Raw genomic sequence first — 18,668 nt, forward strand, 5'->3', positions numbered from 1 at the left:
CTGGATGATATTTTCGGGATTTGGAACCATTCCAAGGCCGACTTCTCGGATTTCATTTCAATCCTTAATAACCATCATCCCTCTATCTCGGTTAAATATAATTTACAACAAGAGAAAATTGAATTCTTGGATACCGAGGTGTTCTTGGTTAGGAGGAAGAATGGAGAGGGGAGCCTGGGAACGAGGGTGTATTTTAAGCCGACCGACACCCACGCACTGTTACATAAGTCTAGTTACCACCCGAAGCACACCTACCGGGGAATTGTGAAATCACAATTAATAAGGTTTCGTAGGATTTGTACGGTAGCGGGGGATGTCGAGTCGGCGACAAGGACCCTATTCTGGGCCCTGAGACGTTGGGGGTACAGTAGGTCCTTCCTCCGGGGGATTAAGGTGGATGTCCAGCGAGACTACCAACTAGGCCTGAAACCCAGGGGGGAGGACAACAACCACCATCTAGTCCCCTTTGTCTCCACCTTTTCTCCTGCCTCCAGGACCTTGAACGCCAAGGTTAAAAGTAATTTTAAGAGGGTACAGGACCACGTGGAATCCCTTTCGGATTTCAAAATCATAGCAGCGTTTAGAAGAAACAAAAACATAAAAGATCTTCTAGTACATGCCTCCTTGGGCGGAAAACATAAAAAAGACAAGCACAACAGACACTTTAAAAATACTAAATTCATAGTGAATCAACATACTCACCTGAGTGCACCTGTGTGGCATATGACCAAGCCAGGGTCAATGAATTTGGTGTATTGTATCGAGTGCATGGTTTGTAAAAAACTGTATATTGGGCAAACCAAGAACAGTTTAATTTTAAGACTGAAGCAACACCTGAACTTGATTGATAAGACTCATAAAGTTACTCACCTGTACGAACACTTCAGACAGCATGGGAGGGAAAATCTCCTCATCATGGGGTTGGAGTCAGGATCCTGGTGGTCAGATAGACAGCGACTGGCAAAAGAAAGACAGTGGATTAATAAACTTAACACAGTTTATCCATATGGTCTTAACCAAATTAATTAAAGCCAGTCGTTTAAACAATAAACTTACCTCCTCGGATGAGGACACCTCCTCTAGGACACCTGCCAATTATAAAACAAAAAATATATAATACAAACCCTGTCTGAAGAAATAAATGTGTTAAGGCCTAAAATTTGTGAGCCCGTGCACTCTGACTGCCTAAAGGCAGCCAGAGTTTCTCGTTTCCCCTAACCCTAACCCTTAACCCTAACCCCAAACCCTAATCCTGACCCTGACCCTAACCCAAATAGAAGATAGGCCACAATTCTAACAGCTGTACAGTAACAGTGGAAGTTAATATTAAGCCATACAGTAACAGGGTTCAATGAAACGTGCACTACAAAAGGGAAAGCAATATGTGCACTAGCTGGATGCTGCTACCTACTAAAGCACTTATTGATGTGTCAGTGTCAACCAGAGTATATTTATAAACATTTATTCTTTTAATCAAACTATTGTCTCTCATTCTTTTGTCATTTAAGGTATACTGTATGCTTTGGAATTCTCATTGTTAGTTTATATACTACATTTTCTCACTTTTTCATGTATACACCGAAATTTCACAAAATGTTTGGTCATGGAAATTTGGTTTAAAGTCATGGAAATCCATTGGTCAAAATGTGTATGAACCCTAGGCCTCTTTATTTTATTTTTGTTAAAAACAAATACAAGCATTACATCGTGGTTGGGTGATAAAATCCAAAACCGAGTAATCCATTTACATTTCCTTTACATGCAACTTCTTTGTGAAAACAATCATCTCTGTAGTTGATTCCACATAAAGAAGCATCAGGCCTTTGTGTTGACCATTGAGAACAGGAAGTTGTGCATTGCCAGGAATACACAAGGTTTTACAAATCTGAACTCTTAAGTGTGGATCCTACACACAGTTTTTAAATAAGACTAACATGTAGTTGCTGATTAAATATCATGACATCAAACACACCAACAGCAGTGTGTAGAATGATCTTGTGGCTTCAGCTCAGTGATCCCACAGGACATCATCTCCCATAATGCTTTGAGTTAGATGTGATTTCACATGAAAAGGTGAACAGAAAGATGTCGGGGTAGCCCTACTCGATTTAAAAACAGGGAATTATTGGAAAAGACATTTATCGCTGTATAATACTCAACAGTAAGAAAATACATTATCATAATTATTATTACTTCAGAGTAACAACAGTAAGTCTGAATATAAAGTCTCATCTTCAGTATCCACAATGAAATGATTTCAACATTTCACTGTTTGTTCTTGTGAAAGATAATTTCTCATTTCTTTGTGATCAGTGTTTACTTTTCAAAACCTTTTGTGTCAAATACTTTGGTCATTAACCAAAAGAACAGGTGACCAAAATGTGTTAATTTAATGAAAGAACTAAGACCTAAGATAAAAGTTAACAGTCCAACACTTTGGAGACATTCCAGTACAAAGACAGGACATGTTTAGCTTAGCTTAGCACAAAGACTGGAAGCAAAGGGAAACTACTAGCACAAATCTGAGGCCTTCTGAGTTCCATGTTGTTACATTTTACAGGTGTAAAATGTAAATATCAAATGGAAACACTGTGGTTTCAGCAGCTTTAACTGTTAAATTATTTGTTGGTGAACCATCCCAAACGTCCTGAGCTCTGAGTGCAGGTGTTGCTTTGAACTCTTTGAACTCAACAGTAAAATAAATCAGTTGATTACAGGACGGACTGGTTCACTAAAAACATGCAACAGTCACCTGATTTCCATTGAAGGAACAGTTTATGCTAAGCTAGGCTAATATAGCTGGGGACACAGATCTGATCCTCTGATTCTGAGTGTTTCTGTAAAGCGTGTCTTTATCCCGTGATGTTCCTCAACCGATACGTTAATGCTACTGTATAATGTGGTACAGAGTCACATTGTAAAGGACTTGGTGGCCGTTGTTCCAGGCGTACAGCGCTCTGTCTCGGGGGTTGTAGTCCAGCATGGACAGGTGGCTATATTTATTGGTCAGAGGAATGTCGATGTACTCGTAGGTGGAGGAGTTGGTGGAGTAAGCGTAGTACACTTTTGTTCCACCCGAGTAGCCGTTAGTAACGTACAGGGTTCCACAGATCATGAATGCCTCGCCGGCGCTGCGTTTCGGGTGGTTGGTGATCCAGCTGCGGATGATCTGCAGAGTGTTTGGGTTTAACTGGCTGAGGACAATGTTTCCAGCGTTCTGATTGGTGGCGTAGACGGCCCAGAGCCCGCCTTCGTCCACCATGAGGTCGATGTCCGAGTGCCCCCCCCACGAGTAATGGTACATGTTGTTGTAGCCGGCGAAGTCCAGCTGCCGGGACCGGCTGATGAGCGATGTGCTGAAGTCGAACTTGATGATGGTGTGACTCTGAAACTTGTTGAAGTAAATGGATCCGTTGTAAACCACCTGACCAGTACCAGACCAGGGGTGAGGCAGGCGATGAGAGGTGAAGTTATCTGTCGTCATGAAGTCGCTCATCGACTGATACTCCCTAACAAAGCGGTTATTATGGTAACCATCCATGTACCACACCTAGAGAGGAAGAAACACAAATACTCTAAAAATGTGTAAAGATTTGTGTTTTGTGTCAATGTGATGACACGAGACTGTGTTCTATAAACAATACAAATGAGATATTTATATACATATTATACTTATACATACTTATATATTTCATTATAATAAACACTGTAGACTCAGCTAAAGTTAAACTCTTCAGAGGGAGATCCAGGACTCTTCTGGTTCATCTCCTGTTTCCACTCAGTCTGAAAATTATGACGTTTTACAATCTGGAGGAAATAATTACTGAAATAATAATGAGCATTAATAATACATATGCACATCATATAATCAGCATGTATCTCCTCCATACAGAAGTTTTAGTCTAAAACCACTGGATCCTACTTTTCCCATAATGCACCTGGATAGAGTCTTTCATTACAAAGTCCTGTACATATTAAAAAGTACATATGTCAAAACTCTACGGAGTGAACTGTATCTCTAAAATATCACAAGTGTTTATTCTGTGTGTGAATCCAGATGTTTACAGAGATTTAGATTATTATTATTATTATTAACTATTGTTGTGTTTGTTGACTTACTCTCGTGTCTCCAGCAGGAGCGAGCGGGTCGGTCATCCACGAGCCGAACCTCGATCCAGACGTCTTGATGGTGATTGGCTCAGAGATCCCTGTCAGCTTCCCACAGGCTGAAAATAATGATGTCATCAATAATGGACAAAATAACAGGAACGAGAAGGTACAGGGAGGACAAAATAACAGGAACAAGAAGGTACAGGGAGGACAAAATAACAGGAACAAGAAGGTACAGGGAGGACAAAATAACAGGAACAAGAAGGTACAGGGTGGACAAAATAACAGGAACAAGAAGGTACAGGGAGGACAAAATAAAAGGAACAAGAAGGTACAGGGTGGATAAAATAATGAAACACTGTCAACAGGTTTCTGAGAGACTGCCATCTACTTCAAAAATATATTCTATGATTGTGAGAACATGTCGAATGTTCAATGGGACCCTGTTTTCCGTTTGCTTCTGTGTTCTGTAATATGCTGTGTTTAACGCCTTCACTTTCCCAGCATCTGTTTAATCCTCTGTTGTTTACTCACCCAGCCTCTGCATGCAGGCCCTAAGGCGGTCCTCCAGGTCCATCACTCGACTGTGGAGCTCCTGGTAGTCCAGACCTCCCAGTTGTTCCTGCAGTGATCCCAGCAGCTCGGTAACATTGGCCACCTCCTCCTTAAACTGTCGGACCAGCAGAGCGTCCTCCTTGTAGGCCTCCAGGACCAAGATCAGAGGACGCAACTCCTCCATCTTTGCTTTGATGGACTGATAAACAGACAGCAGAGATCAATAACCGTCCAGACATTTAAAGAAGTCCACATTCAACTGAAGGTGGTCCGTGCATCACTCTAATTTAGTTTTTCGTATCTTTGAGAAGATAAAGGTTAAGATGAAGCAGCAAACCAGCTTAAACATCCGCCCGGAAATATCCTTCAAGGTATCCAGGATGCTACCTCATTGAATCCTGCTAATGTTCAAATGTTCAGGACCCTTTAAATTCTACCGAGGACTGAGTCATTCCTTCAGATTTTCATGGATGCCTGTGAGTTTACTCAGCACACAGGATAATATGCTCGTGAACTCTCAGTCATTTCACCTCAGCAGTCCGTCATCAGCTGTTTCTGAACAAATGTGAGGCCGAAAATTTATCATCAAGTTGCTGAATATTCACTCATAAGGCGTAATTATAGAGATTTTTCTAGTTTTCATCATGTTCATCAACCTTTTAAAAGCACTTAGGCAAAGTCAGAGAGAGACAGAAGCATATACCTCTTCGTGAATTGAGGGTTTATTAACAGTGGAAAGAAGAACCAAGATGATTTTGATGACTTTCATTTTGTTTTTCAAAGGAGTCTGGTAGCTTTAAAAAGAGAATATTGATTGTATGTTTATTAAATTAGTTAATTTTAAAGATTTTTAAAATTGGTCAACATATTTTGAATCTATGGTTTTGAGGAACGCAAAATCAATATTCTTACTAGAAATTGTAATGTGTGGAATTAGTCTAAATTAATCTAATTTTAAAATAAATACCACATTCATTTTTTCTGCATACTGGCTCTCTCTCTAGACTGGAGTCTAGGAGTCTTGTCCAAAAGGATGCATTCTCCGAAGTAAGCATTCTCCGAAGGAAGCATCCTTGACTTTGAGAAACAGACAAACTGACTGTGTCTTCTTTGCTGCTGCACTTTAACAGTTTTTAACCAATGTCTCTATTGTTGCTGAGGTCCCGATTCTGGGACTCATAAGACATATTTAAAATACTGAGGTTTTGGAGAATCAACATGGAGAGGGTGATAGCATAGCATGAGCAGCACGTTAGCAGAGCAGCAAGTTAGCATGAGCAGCATGTTAGCAGAGCAGCAAGTTAGCATGAGCAGCATGTTAGCAGAGTAGCAGCTTCCGTCTGCGTCACAGGATGATATCTGACAGTAATATTTGCAGGTCAACACACAGTCACTTTAGTTACGTGCATAAAATGAAAGAAACTTTCATTGTGTTTATGTAATTTAGTGCAAGTGGAACAAGAACCTTCCCACAACCCATTTAAAATGAGAATCACTTCCTGTGTCTACTTAAGTCTGATAACTTACTGTTGAAATTTACAGCTTCATAGTGTACAGAGTGCTTTGCTGAGTTGTTAATCGGTTAGTTAGTGACATGACTTCATGAAGGTTGGGGATTGGTAGTGTCAACCATGATATCATGATGTGGGAGGTACCTTGTACTGTCTGGCGATGTTGCTCTCGTGTCCGTCTTCTACTTGTTTGAATTTGTTTTCCAGACCCTTCAGCTGAACTTCCATTTTTTCCAAAAACTGCAGATCTCTCTGAGTCCTCTGATCCAGGACCTCGATGGACTGACTCATATTCTGAACCTAGATAATGACATCATATCACATATTACTATGTGACTACTGCGGATGTACCTTTATAATCTTTATTAATATTAAATATATATAGACAGTACAAAAGACAATACATTAACAGAACGACAACAACAGTGAAGACAGAACAGTTAACAACATTTAATCTGTGTGTGTGTGTGTGTTGTACACTTGTTTGTACCTTTATGATAAACTTTACTCTCAGGTTATCTGATAATAGAATCAGAGGTATCAGCAGTAAGAATATCACAGTTTCTATTGATTTAAATGATATTTTCCACTTTGACCACTAGAAGTCAAACAGGATGATTCTCCGAGTTGTTTCTTTTCTTTCCACCAGCTACACTTTTACAGACACAAACACACCGCCAGAAACAACAGAACTGAAAAATCTTCATCATTCCCTGAAGTTACCAAATAAATAAATATACCACGTACCCTTTTCTACAGAAGAATTTGAATATTTAAATGTTGTTGATCTGTTGACCTTCGAATCAAAACTCTAAAGTCAGTGCTAAAAATCAACAAAAGTTTAAATCAAAAAATAATTATCACTTCACATCATGAATAAGATTTAATCGTGGATTTGGAGAAGAGCGACTCAGCAGTAGTGTAATCAGCATTGTTGTTATTATTGTTATTAGTAGTAGTAGAAGTAGTAGTACTAGTAGGATTAGTAGTAGTAGTAGCAGTAGCAGTAGTAGTAGCAGTAGTGGTAGTAGCAGCAGTAGTAGTAGAAGTAGTAGTAGTATTTTAATAGCATTGTTACAAGCAGTAATTGGTACCTTCTCCAGCAGCTGTCTCAGCTGCTTGGTTCTGGCATCTCTGGAGCAGACCGTCTGCTGAGGAGCGACCACCGTACAAACACATCGACCTTCAGAGTCCTGGGCTGAACTGTACACCTGCCAGCCCTCCTCGGGGGCAGAAGGACCCACCTATTCAGAATCAGAATCAGAATCAGCTTTGTTGACCATGTATGCGTACACATACATGGAATTTGACTCTGGTTTCCACTTCGCTCTCCATGTACATACACAAGTTTACAATAAACAAGAAAAAAATATATATAAAAAATAAAACAAGGGCAACATTAAAAAAAAGTAGAACAGATGTAGGTATAAACATTTAACAACTACGTATGTACGATATAAGTATAATATATCAATATATATTGGTGGTGGGCAACGATTACAATTTGTAAAACAATTTTTAAATCGCGATTAATCGCATTATTCTTTTGCGATTAATCGCAATTAATCGCATTGTTATGCGCAAAGTTCAATAATGAATTTGAAAGTAGTGTATTGCGCACTTTTATTTTAAAAGTACTGCTATATGAACAAAAGTGCAATAACATTTGGTTTGCAAACACTTTAAACAAATCAGGTTGTTTTTAACAGCAGTATTCCCTTTACACAGTAGCAGTTATAATACAGTTATAATGATTCTGATAATAAATATTCAGCCGGTGTTCATAACTTTATTTTCATGTGTGTAATAGATGCAATTTGAAATATACACCTTGAAAACTGCAAACCTATCTACGTCATGTTTTTTCTTTTTTTTTATGTTTGTTAAATTCTCAGTAGTGATAACTAAATGATGCTTATTATACATATTACAAACAAAAAAACTTTAAAAACTCCAAAAAAATAATTTAAATGAATCATTTATTTTTTTATTTTTTTGGTATTTTGGTCAGACACATATGCAACGCTGATTATCGTACATGGAGGGACTTAGGACCCAGGGGACTGTAGGTGAAGCATGAACCTGTAGTCTGTACGGTGGCAGTAACCTGCATGAGGAAGTTATGCTAATAAAGAGTTGAGTTAAGAGCAGTTTGTTCTCTCGTGCTTATGTTTATTTAAAAACACAACAATATGTATTTTAATATTGTTACGATCCTGCAACGGCACGATTGTGCGCTCGCGTGTGTGTTTGTGAGACAAGAGGGACCGACGGTGACAGAGTGTAGGAGGGGTTCCGGATCGGGCATGTCACCTGGTGGGGGGAGAGTGGCAGCAGAAAGAAGTGACGCCACACAAACAGCTGTTCACTGCTCGCTGCCCAGTTCTTGTGTTAAAAATGTCCGCCTAATAATAATAATAAAAACTGCGTTAACGCGCGATAATATAATTGTCGGCGTTAACTAATTAATGCATTAACGCAGTAATAACGCGTTAACTTGCCCAGCACTAACATATATATATATATATATATATATATATATATATATATATATATATATATATATATATATATATATATCTGAACATAAACCTATAAACAACAATGGCAATGGAATTGAGGGGATAGTGCAAACAGAGGTAATTGTGCAGTATGTCTGATTAATTGTTCATCAGAGTGACAACCAGCAGAAAGAAGCTGTTCCTGTGTCTGGTGGTTTTGGCGTACAGAGCCCTGTAGCTCCTAACAGACGGGAGGAGTTGGAACAGCTTGTGTCCAGGGTGTGAAGGGTCTGCAGTGATGTTTCCAGCCCGTTTCCTGACTCTGGAGGTGTACAAGTCCAGGATGGAGGGCAGGCTGGCACCAATGATTTTTTATGCAGACCTGACAGTCCTTGTAGTCTGTTTCTGTCCTGTTTGGTGGCCGATCCAAACCACACAGTGATGGAAGAGCAGAGAACAGACTGGATGATGGTGGAGTAGAACAGAATCAGCAGCTCCTGAGGCAGGTTGAACATCCTGAGCTGGCACAGGAAGTACAACCTCTGCTGGGTATTTTTCCTGATGTTGTTGATGTTGGGAGCCCACTTCAGGTCCTGGGAGATTGTGGATCCCAGAAACCTGAAGGTCTCCACAGCAGACACAGTGTTGTTGAGTATGGTGAGGGGGGCAGTGTTGGGGGGCTCCTCCTGAAGTCCACTGTCATCTCCACTGTTTTGAGCTTGTTCAGCTCCAGGTTGTTCTGACCACACCAGAGGACCAGCTGTTCAACCTCCCGCCTGTACGCAGACTCATCACCGTCCCTGAGGCCGATGACCATTGTGTCGTCTGCGAACTTCAGGAGTTTAACAGACAGGTCCTCTGAGGTGCAGTCGTTGGTGTAGAGGGAGAAGAGCAGTGGGGAGAGCACACATCCTGTCAGTCAGGAAGTTTGTGATCCACTGACAGGTGGAGGCTGGCACAGTGAGCTGGGAGAGTTTGGGTTGGAGTATCTCCGGGATGATGGTGTTAAACGCTGAGCTGAAGTCCACAAACAGAACCCTTGCATATGTCCCTGGGGAGTCGAGGTGTTGCAGCATGTGGTGCAGTCCCATGTTGACTGCATCATCCACCAACCTGTTTGCACGGTAGGTAAACTGCAGCGGGTTCAGCAGGGGCCCTGTGATGTTCTTCAGATGGGTCAACACCAGTCTCTCAAAGGATTTCATGACCACAGACGTCAGGGCGACGGGCCTGTAGTCATTTAATCCTGTGATGGAGGATTTCTTGGGGACCGGGATGATCGTGGAGTGTTTGAAGCAAGAGGGGACCTCACATAGCTCCAGTGATCAGTTTAAGATCTGCGTGAAGATGGGGGCCCGCTGGTCAGCACAGACTTTCAGGCAGGAGGGGGACACACCGTCTGGGCCCGGAGCCTACCTGATCTTCTGTCTGTGAAAGAGCCGACTCACATCCTCTTTGCAGATCCTCAGTGCCGGTGGGGGGTCGGTTGGTAGAGATGAGAAGGAGGCAGTTGGGGGGTGTTGAAGTGGGGTTATCAAACCAGCAGTAGAACACATTCAGTTCGACAGGAAGTCAGAGGACAATCAGCTTAATAAATCTGTTGATGACTGTAACTACTTCTGTGCAGAGTTGTGTTTCCAATCATTAACTTAAATCAATCAATCAATCAAAGACAGAGAGAAGTAGACTCGCTGTAAAACAAATGTTACATTTAAAAAAGGAACTTTTCTGGCAGCAGAAGTGCTGGATAAGTGCCAGAAAAAATAAACATTGATACAATGTAAAAGAAAAGAAAAGTAAATCAACCATAATTAACATCTATTTATGTAATGTTTCAAGAAATATCCCTAATCCATGAAATCTTTTATTTTTAACAAAATTATGAGATAAAATGACAAAAGAAAAGTTTAATTACAGACATTTATTATTGTTATTAGAAAAAAGAACCATACATCTAAGACCATTGACTATAAATTGTCTTTTTTTTTTTTTATAATAAAATAAATGCCTTTTCTTTCTCCAAACAAAGAATAAATATATTTTTAAATTGCTTTATTCTTCATTAAAAATATTATGTCCAGTTAGGAAGCGATTGTGAATCAATTTGACCTGCGAGCGACATCATGTGAACAGAATAAACACCAAGAACACCCCAAAAACAGAATGGTTTTCTCTCCTCTTATCCTTCCTGGATGACGTTTCTCTAGGTTTGCAGTTTGCTGGAGTCCTCGGCACTTTGGTAGCGTGAGAGGTTTCTACAAATAACCTCCAGCGGCGTATTGTGTGGATGTTTCTGACAAAACTGTCAGAAACAGACTCCATGAGGACCTGTGCTCACAGCCCAGTACCGTGCTGCTCCATTGGCAGAGAACATCAGAGTTGGCAGGTTCTCCATTGGAACCCCGTTCTCTTAACATATGAGAGAAGGTTCACAATTTGCACATGAAAGAGTCTGGAGACGCTGTGGTGAACGTAATGCTGCCTAGAACATCATCCAGCAGGACCGGTTTGGTGGTTGGTCAGTGATGGTCTGGGGATCCTCGGAGGGTCTCACAAACCTCCAGGTGAACCTGACTGCTGTTAGGGCCCTGAGTTCCTACTGGTACAGAGAACCCTGGGTTCCTACTGTTACAGAGGGCCCTGGGTTCCTCCTGGTGCAGAGGGCCCTGGGTTCCTCCTGGTACAATGGGCCCTGAGTTCCTCCTGGTGCAGAGGGCCCTGAGTTCCTCCTGGTGCAGAGGGCCCTGGGTTCCTCCTGGTGCAGAGGCCCCTGGGTTCCTCCTGGTGCAGAGGGGCCTGGGTTCCTCCTGGTACACAGGGCCCTGGGTTCCTACTGATGCAGAGGACCCTGGGTTCAATACTCGGCCTTCTGTGGCCAGAGTGTGTAGGCAGTTCTTGTAGGCAGATATTTTAAGGGGGCCAAACACACTACTAAGCCACATTATGAGTTGTCCTGATAAAATTCAAGTTGGATTAGCCGTGATGTAACAGAATACAACACAAGACAGTAGAACATAACAGAAGACAGTTGAATAGAAAAGAAAAAAAGTAGAAAAGAAAATAAGACAGTAGAATAGAACAGAAGACAGTGGATTAGAACAGGAGACAGTAGAATAGGAAAGAAGACAGTAGAATAGAAACAGAAGACAGTAGAATAGAAACAAGACAGTATAATAGAACAGGAGACAGTTGAATAGGAAAGAAGACAGACGAATAGAAACAGAAGACAGTGGAATAGAACAGAAGACAGTAGAATATAAACAAGACAGTATAATAGAACAGGAGACAGTTGAATAGGAAATAAGACAGTAGAATACAAACAGAAGACAGTAGAATAGAAACAGAAGACAATAGAATAGAAAGAAGACATAATAAAACAGAAGACAGTAAAATAGGAAGGAAGACAGTAGAATAGGAAAGACGACAGTAAAAAAAGAAGGAAGACAGCAGAATACAAACAAAAGACAGTAGAATATAAACAGAAGACAGTAAAATACAAACAGAAGACACTAGATAATATAATTCAGTAGAATAGGAAGGAAGACAGTAGAATAGAACACAAGACAGTAGATTATAACATAACACAGTAGAATAGGAAGGAAGGCGATAGAATAGGAAGGAAGACAGTAGAACAGAACAGAAGACAGTATAATGGAAGGAAGACAGTAGAATATAAACAGAAGACAGTAAAATACAAACAGAAGACTGTAGATTATAATATAATTCAGTAGAATAGGAAGGAAGACAGTAGAATATATATAGAGGATAGTAGAATAGAACAGAAGACAGTAGAATATAAATCGAAGACAGTAGAATATAACAGAAGACAGTAGAATATATATAGAGGATAGTAGAATAGAACAGAAGACAGTAGAATATAAATCGAAGACAGTAGAATAGAACAGAAGGCAGTAGAAGAGAACAAAACACAGTAGAATATAAATAGAAACATTATATATTCACCACAGTGAAGTGTGATCCAATCAGCAGCAGCAGAAAAACGTTGAGCAGGTTCTCTTCAGACTCCATCTGTGTCAAACACGTTCACTGTTTTTAATTAACCTGGTTATCTGTTAATCTGGTTATCTGTTCATCTGTTTTGTGTCTGTCTCTTTTCTTCTCTTCCTCCTCCTTCCCTCCTCTCTCTGGTCTCTCTCCACTTCCTCCTCCCTCCTTCCCTCCCTCCCTCCTCTCTCTGCTCTTCCTCCTCCCTCCCTCTTCCTACTGCTCTTCCTCCTCCCTTCCTCCTCTCTCTGCTCTTCCTCCTCCCTCCCTCTGGTCTCTCTGCTCTTCCTCCTCCCTCCTTCCCTCCCTCTTCTCTCTGCTCTTCCTCCTCCCTCCCTCTTCTATCTGCTCTTCCTCCTCCCTCCCTCTTCTCTCTGCTCTTCCTCCTCCCTCCCTCTCCTCTCTCTCGTTCTTTTCTGATCAACGCCAAAAATCGGCCAAGTGGAAACAAGAACCTCCTGCTGATGGTGTCAGTATTTGAAACAGCCTATGTACTAGTTCATACTACTGCCTTCCTCAGCAGCATGTACTATAGAACATACTACTGTGTTCCTCAGCGGCATGTACTATAGAACATACTACTGTTTCTCAGCGGCATGTACTATAGAACATACTACTGCCTTCCTCAGCGGCATGTACTATAGAACATACTACTGCCTTCCTCAGCGGCATGTACTATAGAACATACTACTGTGTTCCTCAGCGGCATGTACTATAGAACATACTACTGTGTTCCTCAGCGGCATGTACTATAGAACATACTACTGCCTTCCTCAGCGGCATGTACTATAGAACATACTACTGCGTTTCTCAGCAGCATGTACTATAGAACATATTACTGTGTTCCTCAGCGGCATGTACTATAGAATACTACTGCGTTTCTCAGCGGCATGTACTATAGAACATATTACTGCATACCGGGCTAACTATTAACTCAGCTCTCTTATAAAAGGATGATAAGCTGGGGGGGGGGGGGGGGGGAGGGTCGAGGAAACTTGCCTGGCTTTGCTCACTACCGTAACTTCTGACGTCTACCCTGCTTCCTCCGGTAACTTGCACTAGGCCGAGAGGCCCTCTGGCCAAGATCAGCTATCAGTCACGTCAGTTAATGGCAGCTTTCCTCTAATGAGTACAAAGTCAGAATGTGGCTTCCTCTGTTATCCAGTTTCAAGCACGGGGGAGAGGAAAATCTCTGTCTGACAATTCTTGCTCACGAACAGCGTTCTCCTTGCCGTGAATAGAGACGGAGTCCTCCGATGCTTCTCTCGAACAATGTCCAGTGGTCTCAGCCAAGTACTGGACGGTGTCCTGCGTCGAATCCCAACTTGATTTTACAAGTCACTCAATATATTGCCCTGTCGGGCCATCCCCCCCCCCCCCCCCCCCCCTTCCTCCAGCTCTCTCATCCTTGGCACATGACTCTTAGTCATAGTATTGAGTTTTACACAAACACATTATGATATAACAGGATATACAGTAATTATTTGGTTAATCAGAACATTACTTACTCTCTGCTCTACTCCGGTAAGATTAGGACACCTACAGCAGCACTTTGACCGTCCCTAAATGATTTCATCATACCGTTCTGCAACCAGTTGTTTTTGTCCAGCACACACACACTATGATCCCTTTTCTGAACGTTGTCAACAGACACATTATTATGATCACTTTACAGTTTGTTAAATCACTTAAATCATTTCACTTTAATTCACAATCCATAAATCCATAAATTGACTATTGGATTATACTCTTCTAAACATATATGCTCTTTGTTCTTCGCCTGATCTTCTTAGTCCGTACTTTTATTCCTTTAACTGTAAGGCAGCTCTTCTGGGATCTCAACTCTACTTGACAATGTACTATACTACATAGTACTGCGTTCCTCAGCAGCATGTACTATACATACTACTGCGTTCCTCCGCAGCATGTACTATGGTACATACTAAGATAAGATAAGAAAAATGAATCCTTAATTAGTCCTACAGTGGGGAAATTTACAGGATTACAGCAGCATAGTGGATAGTGCAAACAAGAGACATAGTAAAAAACAATGTATCAAAAACAAGTATTAAAAAATATTAAATAAGTAATAAACAGTAAGGAATATTAACTAAAATGTAAATATAACTAAAAATATGATATATGCAGACAGAATAATTGTTTGTATTGCACAGATTCGTTGTGTGGTCTACTGGGAGCACAGCTGGTTGTGCAGCCTGACAGCAGCTGGAAGGAAGGACCTGCAGTACCTCTCCTTCACACACCGGGGGTGAATCAGCCGGTGGCTGAAGGAGCTGCACAGAGCTGCCAGGGCGTCCCACATGGGGTGGGAGGTGTTGTTCATCAGGGATGATAGCTTAGCCATCATCCTCCTGTCTCCCACCACCTCCACCGTATCCAGTGGACACCCCAGCACACTGCTGCCTTCTTGATGAGTTTGTTGAGTCTGTTCCTGTCGGCTGTCGAGATGCTGCTGCCCCGGCAGACCACTCCATAGAAGATAGATGGCTGATGCCACCACAGAGTCAAAGAAGGTCCTCAGGAGAGCTCCCTGCACTCCAAAAGACCTGAGTCTCCTCAGCAGATAGCCTGCTCTGACCCTTTTTGTAAAGTGCATGAGTGTGGTCAGTCCAGTCCAGTTTATTGTTCAAGGTACTTATAAGATCTCACAATCTCAATGTTTATTCTACTGGTACCGGAGGAGAGTGAAGTCCACCACCAGCTCTTTGGTTTTACCAGAGTTGATCTGGAGGCGGTTCCACTGGCACCATCCTATGAAGTCCTGGTTCAGTTCCCTGTATTCCCCGTCATCACCAGCGGACAAGAAGCTGACGATTGCAGAGTCATGAGAGAACTTTTGCAGGTGGCAGTTTGCAGAGTTGTATTTGAAGTCCGAGGTGTAGATGGTGAAGAGGAATGGAGCTAGGACAGTTCCTTGTGGGGCCCCCGTGCTGCAGGCCACCAGGTCAGACTCACATTCCCGTATCCACACATATTGTGGACGGTTGGTGAGGTAGTCCAAGATCCATGCGGTGAGGTGGTGGTCCACTCCGGTCTGCTCCAGCTTGTCCTTCAGAAGCAAAGGCTGGATGGTGTTGAAGGCACTGGAGAAATCAAAAAACATGACTGTCACAGTGCTTCCAGCCTTTTCCAGGTGAGAAAGGCATCTGTGTAGCAGGTAGGTGACAGCGTCATCCACCCCGATGCCAGATTGATAGGCGAACTGAAGTGGGTCCAAAGATGAGCTCACCAGGGGCGGAGATGTACAAGGACCAGCCTCTCTAGCGTCTTCATCAGGGGTGGTGTTCCGCAGCAGCATGTAATATACATAGCTACTACTGCGTTCCTCAGCAGTATGTAGTAAATACTAGGAGTAGAGTGTGTGAGTGAGTGTTTGTGTCTGTTAAGAGTGTGTGAGTTAGAGTGTGTGAGCTAGTGTGTGTCAGTTAGAGTGTGTGTACCTCAGTGCACACACACAAGCATCCTTCATCAGGGAAGCAGCAGCCTGACCTTCACCTCCTGTCATGCAACAAGAAACGTGTCGATCTGGGTCAGAGTATCACCTTCGAGAGGTCAGACAGGTCAGAGATATATACAGGTGCTGGTCATATAATTAGAATATCATCAAAAAGTTGATTTATTTCACTAATTCCATTCAAAAAGTGAAACTTGTCTATTATATTCATTCATTACACACAGACTGATATATTTCAAATGTTTATTTCTTTTAATTTTGATGATTATAACTGACAACTAAGGAAAATCCCAAATTCAGTATCTCAGAAAATTAGAATATTGTGAAAAGGTTCAATATTGAAGACACCTGGTGCCACACTCTAATCAGCTAATTAACTCAAAACACCTGCAAAGGCCTTTAAATGGTCTCTCAGTCTAGTTCTGTAGGCTACACAATCATGGGGAAGACTGCTGACTTGACAGTTGTCCAAAAGACGACCATTGACACCTTGCACAAGGAGGGCAAGAGACAAAAGGTCATTGCAAAAGAGGCTGGCTATTCACAGAGCTCTGTGTCCAAGCACATTAATAGAGAGGCGAAGGGAAGGAAAAGATGTGGTAGAAAAAAGTGTACAAGCAATAGGGATAACCGCACCCTGGAGAGGATTGTGAAACGAAACCGATTCAAAAATGTGGGGGAGATTCAGAAAGAGAGGACTGCAGCTGGAGTCAGTGCTTCAAGAACCACTACACACAGACGTATGCAAGACATGGGTTTCAGCTGTTGCATTCCTTGTGTCAAGCCACTCTTGAACAACAGACAGCGTCAGAAGTGTCTCGCCTGGGCTAAAGACAAAAAGGACTGGACTGCTGCTGAGTGGTCCAAAGTTATGTTCTCTGATGAAAGTAAATTTTGCATTTCCTTTGGAAATCAGGGTCCCAGAGTCTGGAGGAAGAGAGGAGAGACACAATCCACGTTGCTTGAGGTCCAGTGTAAAGTTTCCACAGTCAGTGATGGTTTGGGGTGCCATGTCATCTGCTGGTGTTGGTCCACTGTGTTTTCTGAGGTCCAAGGTCAACGCAGCCATATACCAGGAAGTTTTAGAGCACTTCATGCTTCCTGCTGCTGACCAACTTTATGGAGATGCAGATTTCATTTTCCAACAGGACTTGGCACCTGCACACAGTGCCAAAGCAACCAGTACCTGGTTTAAGGACCATGGTATCCCTGTTTTTAATTGGCCAGCAAACTCGCCTGACCTTAACCCCATAGAAAATCTATGGGGTATTGTGAAGAGGATGATGCGAAATGCCAGACCCAACAATGCAGAAGAGCTGAAGGCCACTATCAGAGCAACCTGGGAAACCACACCTGAGCAATGCATGCGACTAGTTTCTCCATACAGGAGGTGTCTTGAAGCCGTCATTACCAGCAAAGGCTTTTGTATGAAGTATTAAATATATTTCAGTAAGTGTGTTCAATACTTTTTCCATGTGTCATTCCATTTTATTACCCATAACTTAATTTCTGAACTAATTTGTTTGCATTTCTTTGTATGTATGGATTAGTTGGGTTGTTACCGACATCTGGTGAATAGTTCATGTCAATAGCACCTTTAGAAATATATTTACTGAGAAAAATGGTGACGTGTTCAATACTTATTTTACCCGCTGTATATATAATGTTTTATTGTATTATATTGTTAGTGCTGACACTACGCTGTGGAGTCTAACCGATCAACTTCCCGTCTGATCAAAGTTATTAAAGAGACTCAAGAGTTGATGAGAAGATGTTTCAGTCTGAATGAGACACAAAGAAATGAAGAAGAAACAGATGGAGGAGAAAAAGGTCTCTAAATTAATCATCGTTTTCCTCATTTGGTTGTCATGGAAACAACATCTCTATCTGCAGGCACATCAAAGTGTGTGTGTGTCAGATGGTCCTCAGCAGGGTTGAGAACACGAACACACACACACTGTTGGCAGGACATCATAAAATATTTCACAGGAACATAAACACAGAAAGTGATATATTCAGAATGATTTTACTTTATTACACATCAAGATAATATCAGTACATTCACATCAGGATGTTCAGAGTAATTTTACATATTTTAATATAAAAATTCCGACAGCTGCTTGAAATAAATAAATAAACTTTAACTGAAACATGTTTTACACTAATATCTTAAGTTTTCTTAATAATGAAATGTTTTCATGATGCAGCTTTTTCAAGTGTATTAGTTTAAACTTAAATCATTTCATTCAGTTGCACTTCCTGTTTACTCTGTTGATTACATCTGAAATAATATTTTACGACAAACATTTGTCATGTACTGTAGTTGAAGTCAGGGTTACATGGGTTAGGGTTAGATGGGTTAGAGTTAGATGGGTTAGGGTTAGATGGGTTAGTTAGATGGGTTCGATTGGTTAGATGAGTTAGGGTTAGATGGGTTAGTTAGATGGGTTAGATGGTTTCGATGGGTTAGTTAGATGGGTTAGGGTTAGATGGATTAGAGTTATATGGGTT

The 18,668-nt window shown here is 41.5% G+C and overlaps 1 protein-coding gene across 4 annotated transcripts; it reads right to left on the bottom strand.

Moving 5' to 3' along the window:
- Nucleotides 1-19: 19 nt before the first annotated feature.
- Nucleotides 20-12,840, bottom strand: LOC116401027 (noelin-like). 4 transcript variants are annotated; one of them, XR_004213962.1, is made up of 8 exons: nucleotides 12,641-12,840; nucleotides 7,271-7,420; nucleotides 6,321-6,476; nucleotides 4,645-4,864; nucleotides 4,120-4,226; nucleotides 1,057-1,088; nucleotides 871-957; nucleotides 20-783 (listed from the first exon to the last, which is right to left on the bottom strand). XR_004213962.1 is itself a non-coding variant. In XM_031879204.1 (7 exons), the coding sequence occupies exons 1-6, from the start codon at nucleotides 12,704-12,706 to the stop codon at nucleotides 1,080-1,082; spliced, it is 708 nt and encodes a 235-aa protein (XP_031735064.1). In that variant the 5' UTR covers nucleotides 12,707-12,840; the 3' UTR covers nucleotides 20-957; nucleotides 1,057-1,079. The 4 variants fall into 4 exon arrangements, 3 of the variants coding, with proteins under 3 accessions (XP_031735064.1, XP_031735062.1, XP_031735063.1); XM_031879204.1 differs by having other exon boundaries at nucleotides 20-957; XM_031879202.1 differs by lacking the exons at nucleotides 20-783; nucleotides 871-957; nucleotides 1,057-1,088 and adding an exon at nucleotides 1,633-3,550.
- Nucleotides 12,841-18,668: the final 5,828 nt, after the last annotated feature.

This window comes from Anarrhichthys ocellatus, unplaced genomic scaffold (assembly GCF_004355925.1).
Source record: "Anarrhichthys ocellatus isolate YVR2014 unplaced genomic scaffold, GSC_Weel_1.0 scaffold235, whole genome shotgun sequence".
Lineage (NCBI taxonomy): Eukaryota > Metazoa > Chordata > Actinopteri > Perciformes > Anarhichadidae > Anarrhichthys > Anarrhichthys ocellatus.

What these genes read in the sequence shown, in the direction of transcription:
- LOC116401027 (XM_031879202.1), bottom strand. Translation starts at nt 12,706, where the DNA reads ATGGAGTCTGAAGAGAACCTGCTCAACGTTTTTCTGCTGCTGCTGATT. An exon ending in TTGGATCACACTTCACTGTG is followed by an intron (nt 7,421 to 12,640) that starts GTGAATATATAA and finishes GATTCTGAATAG; the next exon opens with GTGGGTCCTTCTGCCCCCGA. An exon ending in TGAGACAGCTGCTGGAGAAG is followed by an intron (nt 6,477 to 7,270) that starts GTACCAATTACT and finishes GTCATTATCTAG; the next exon opens with GTTCAGAATATGAGTCAGTC.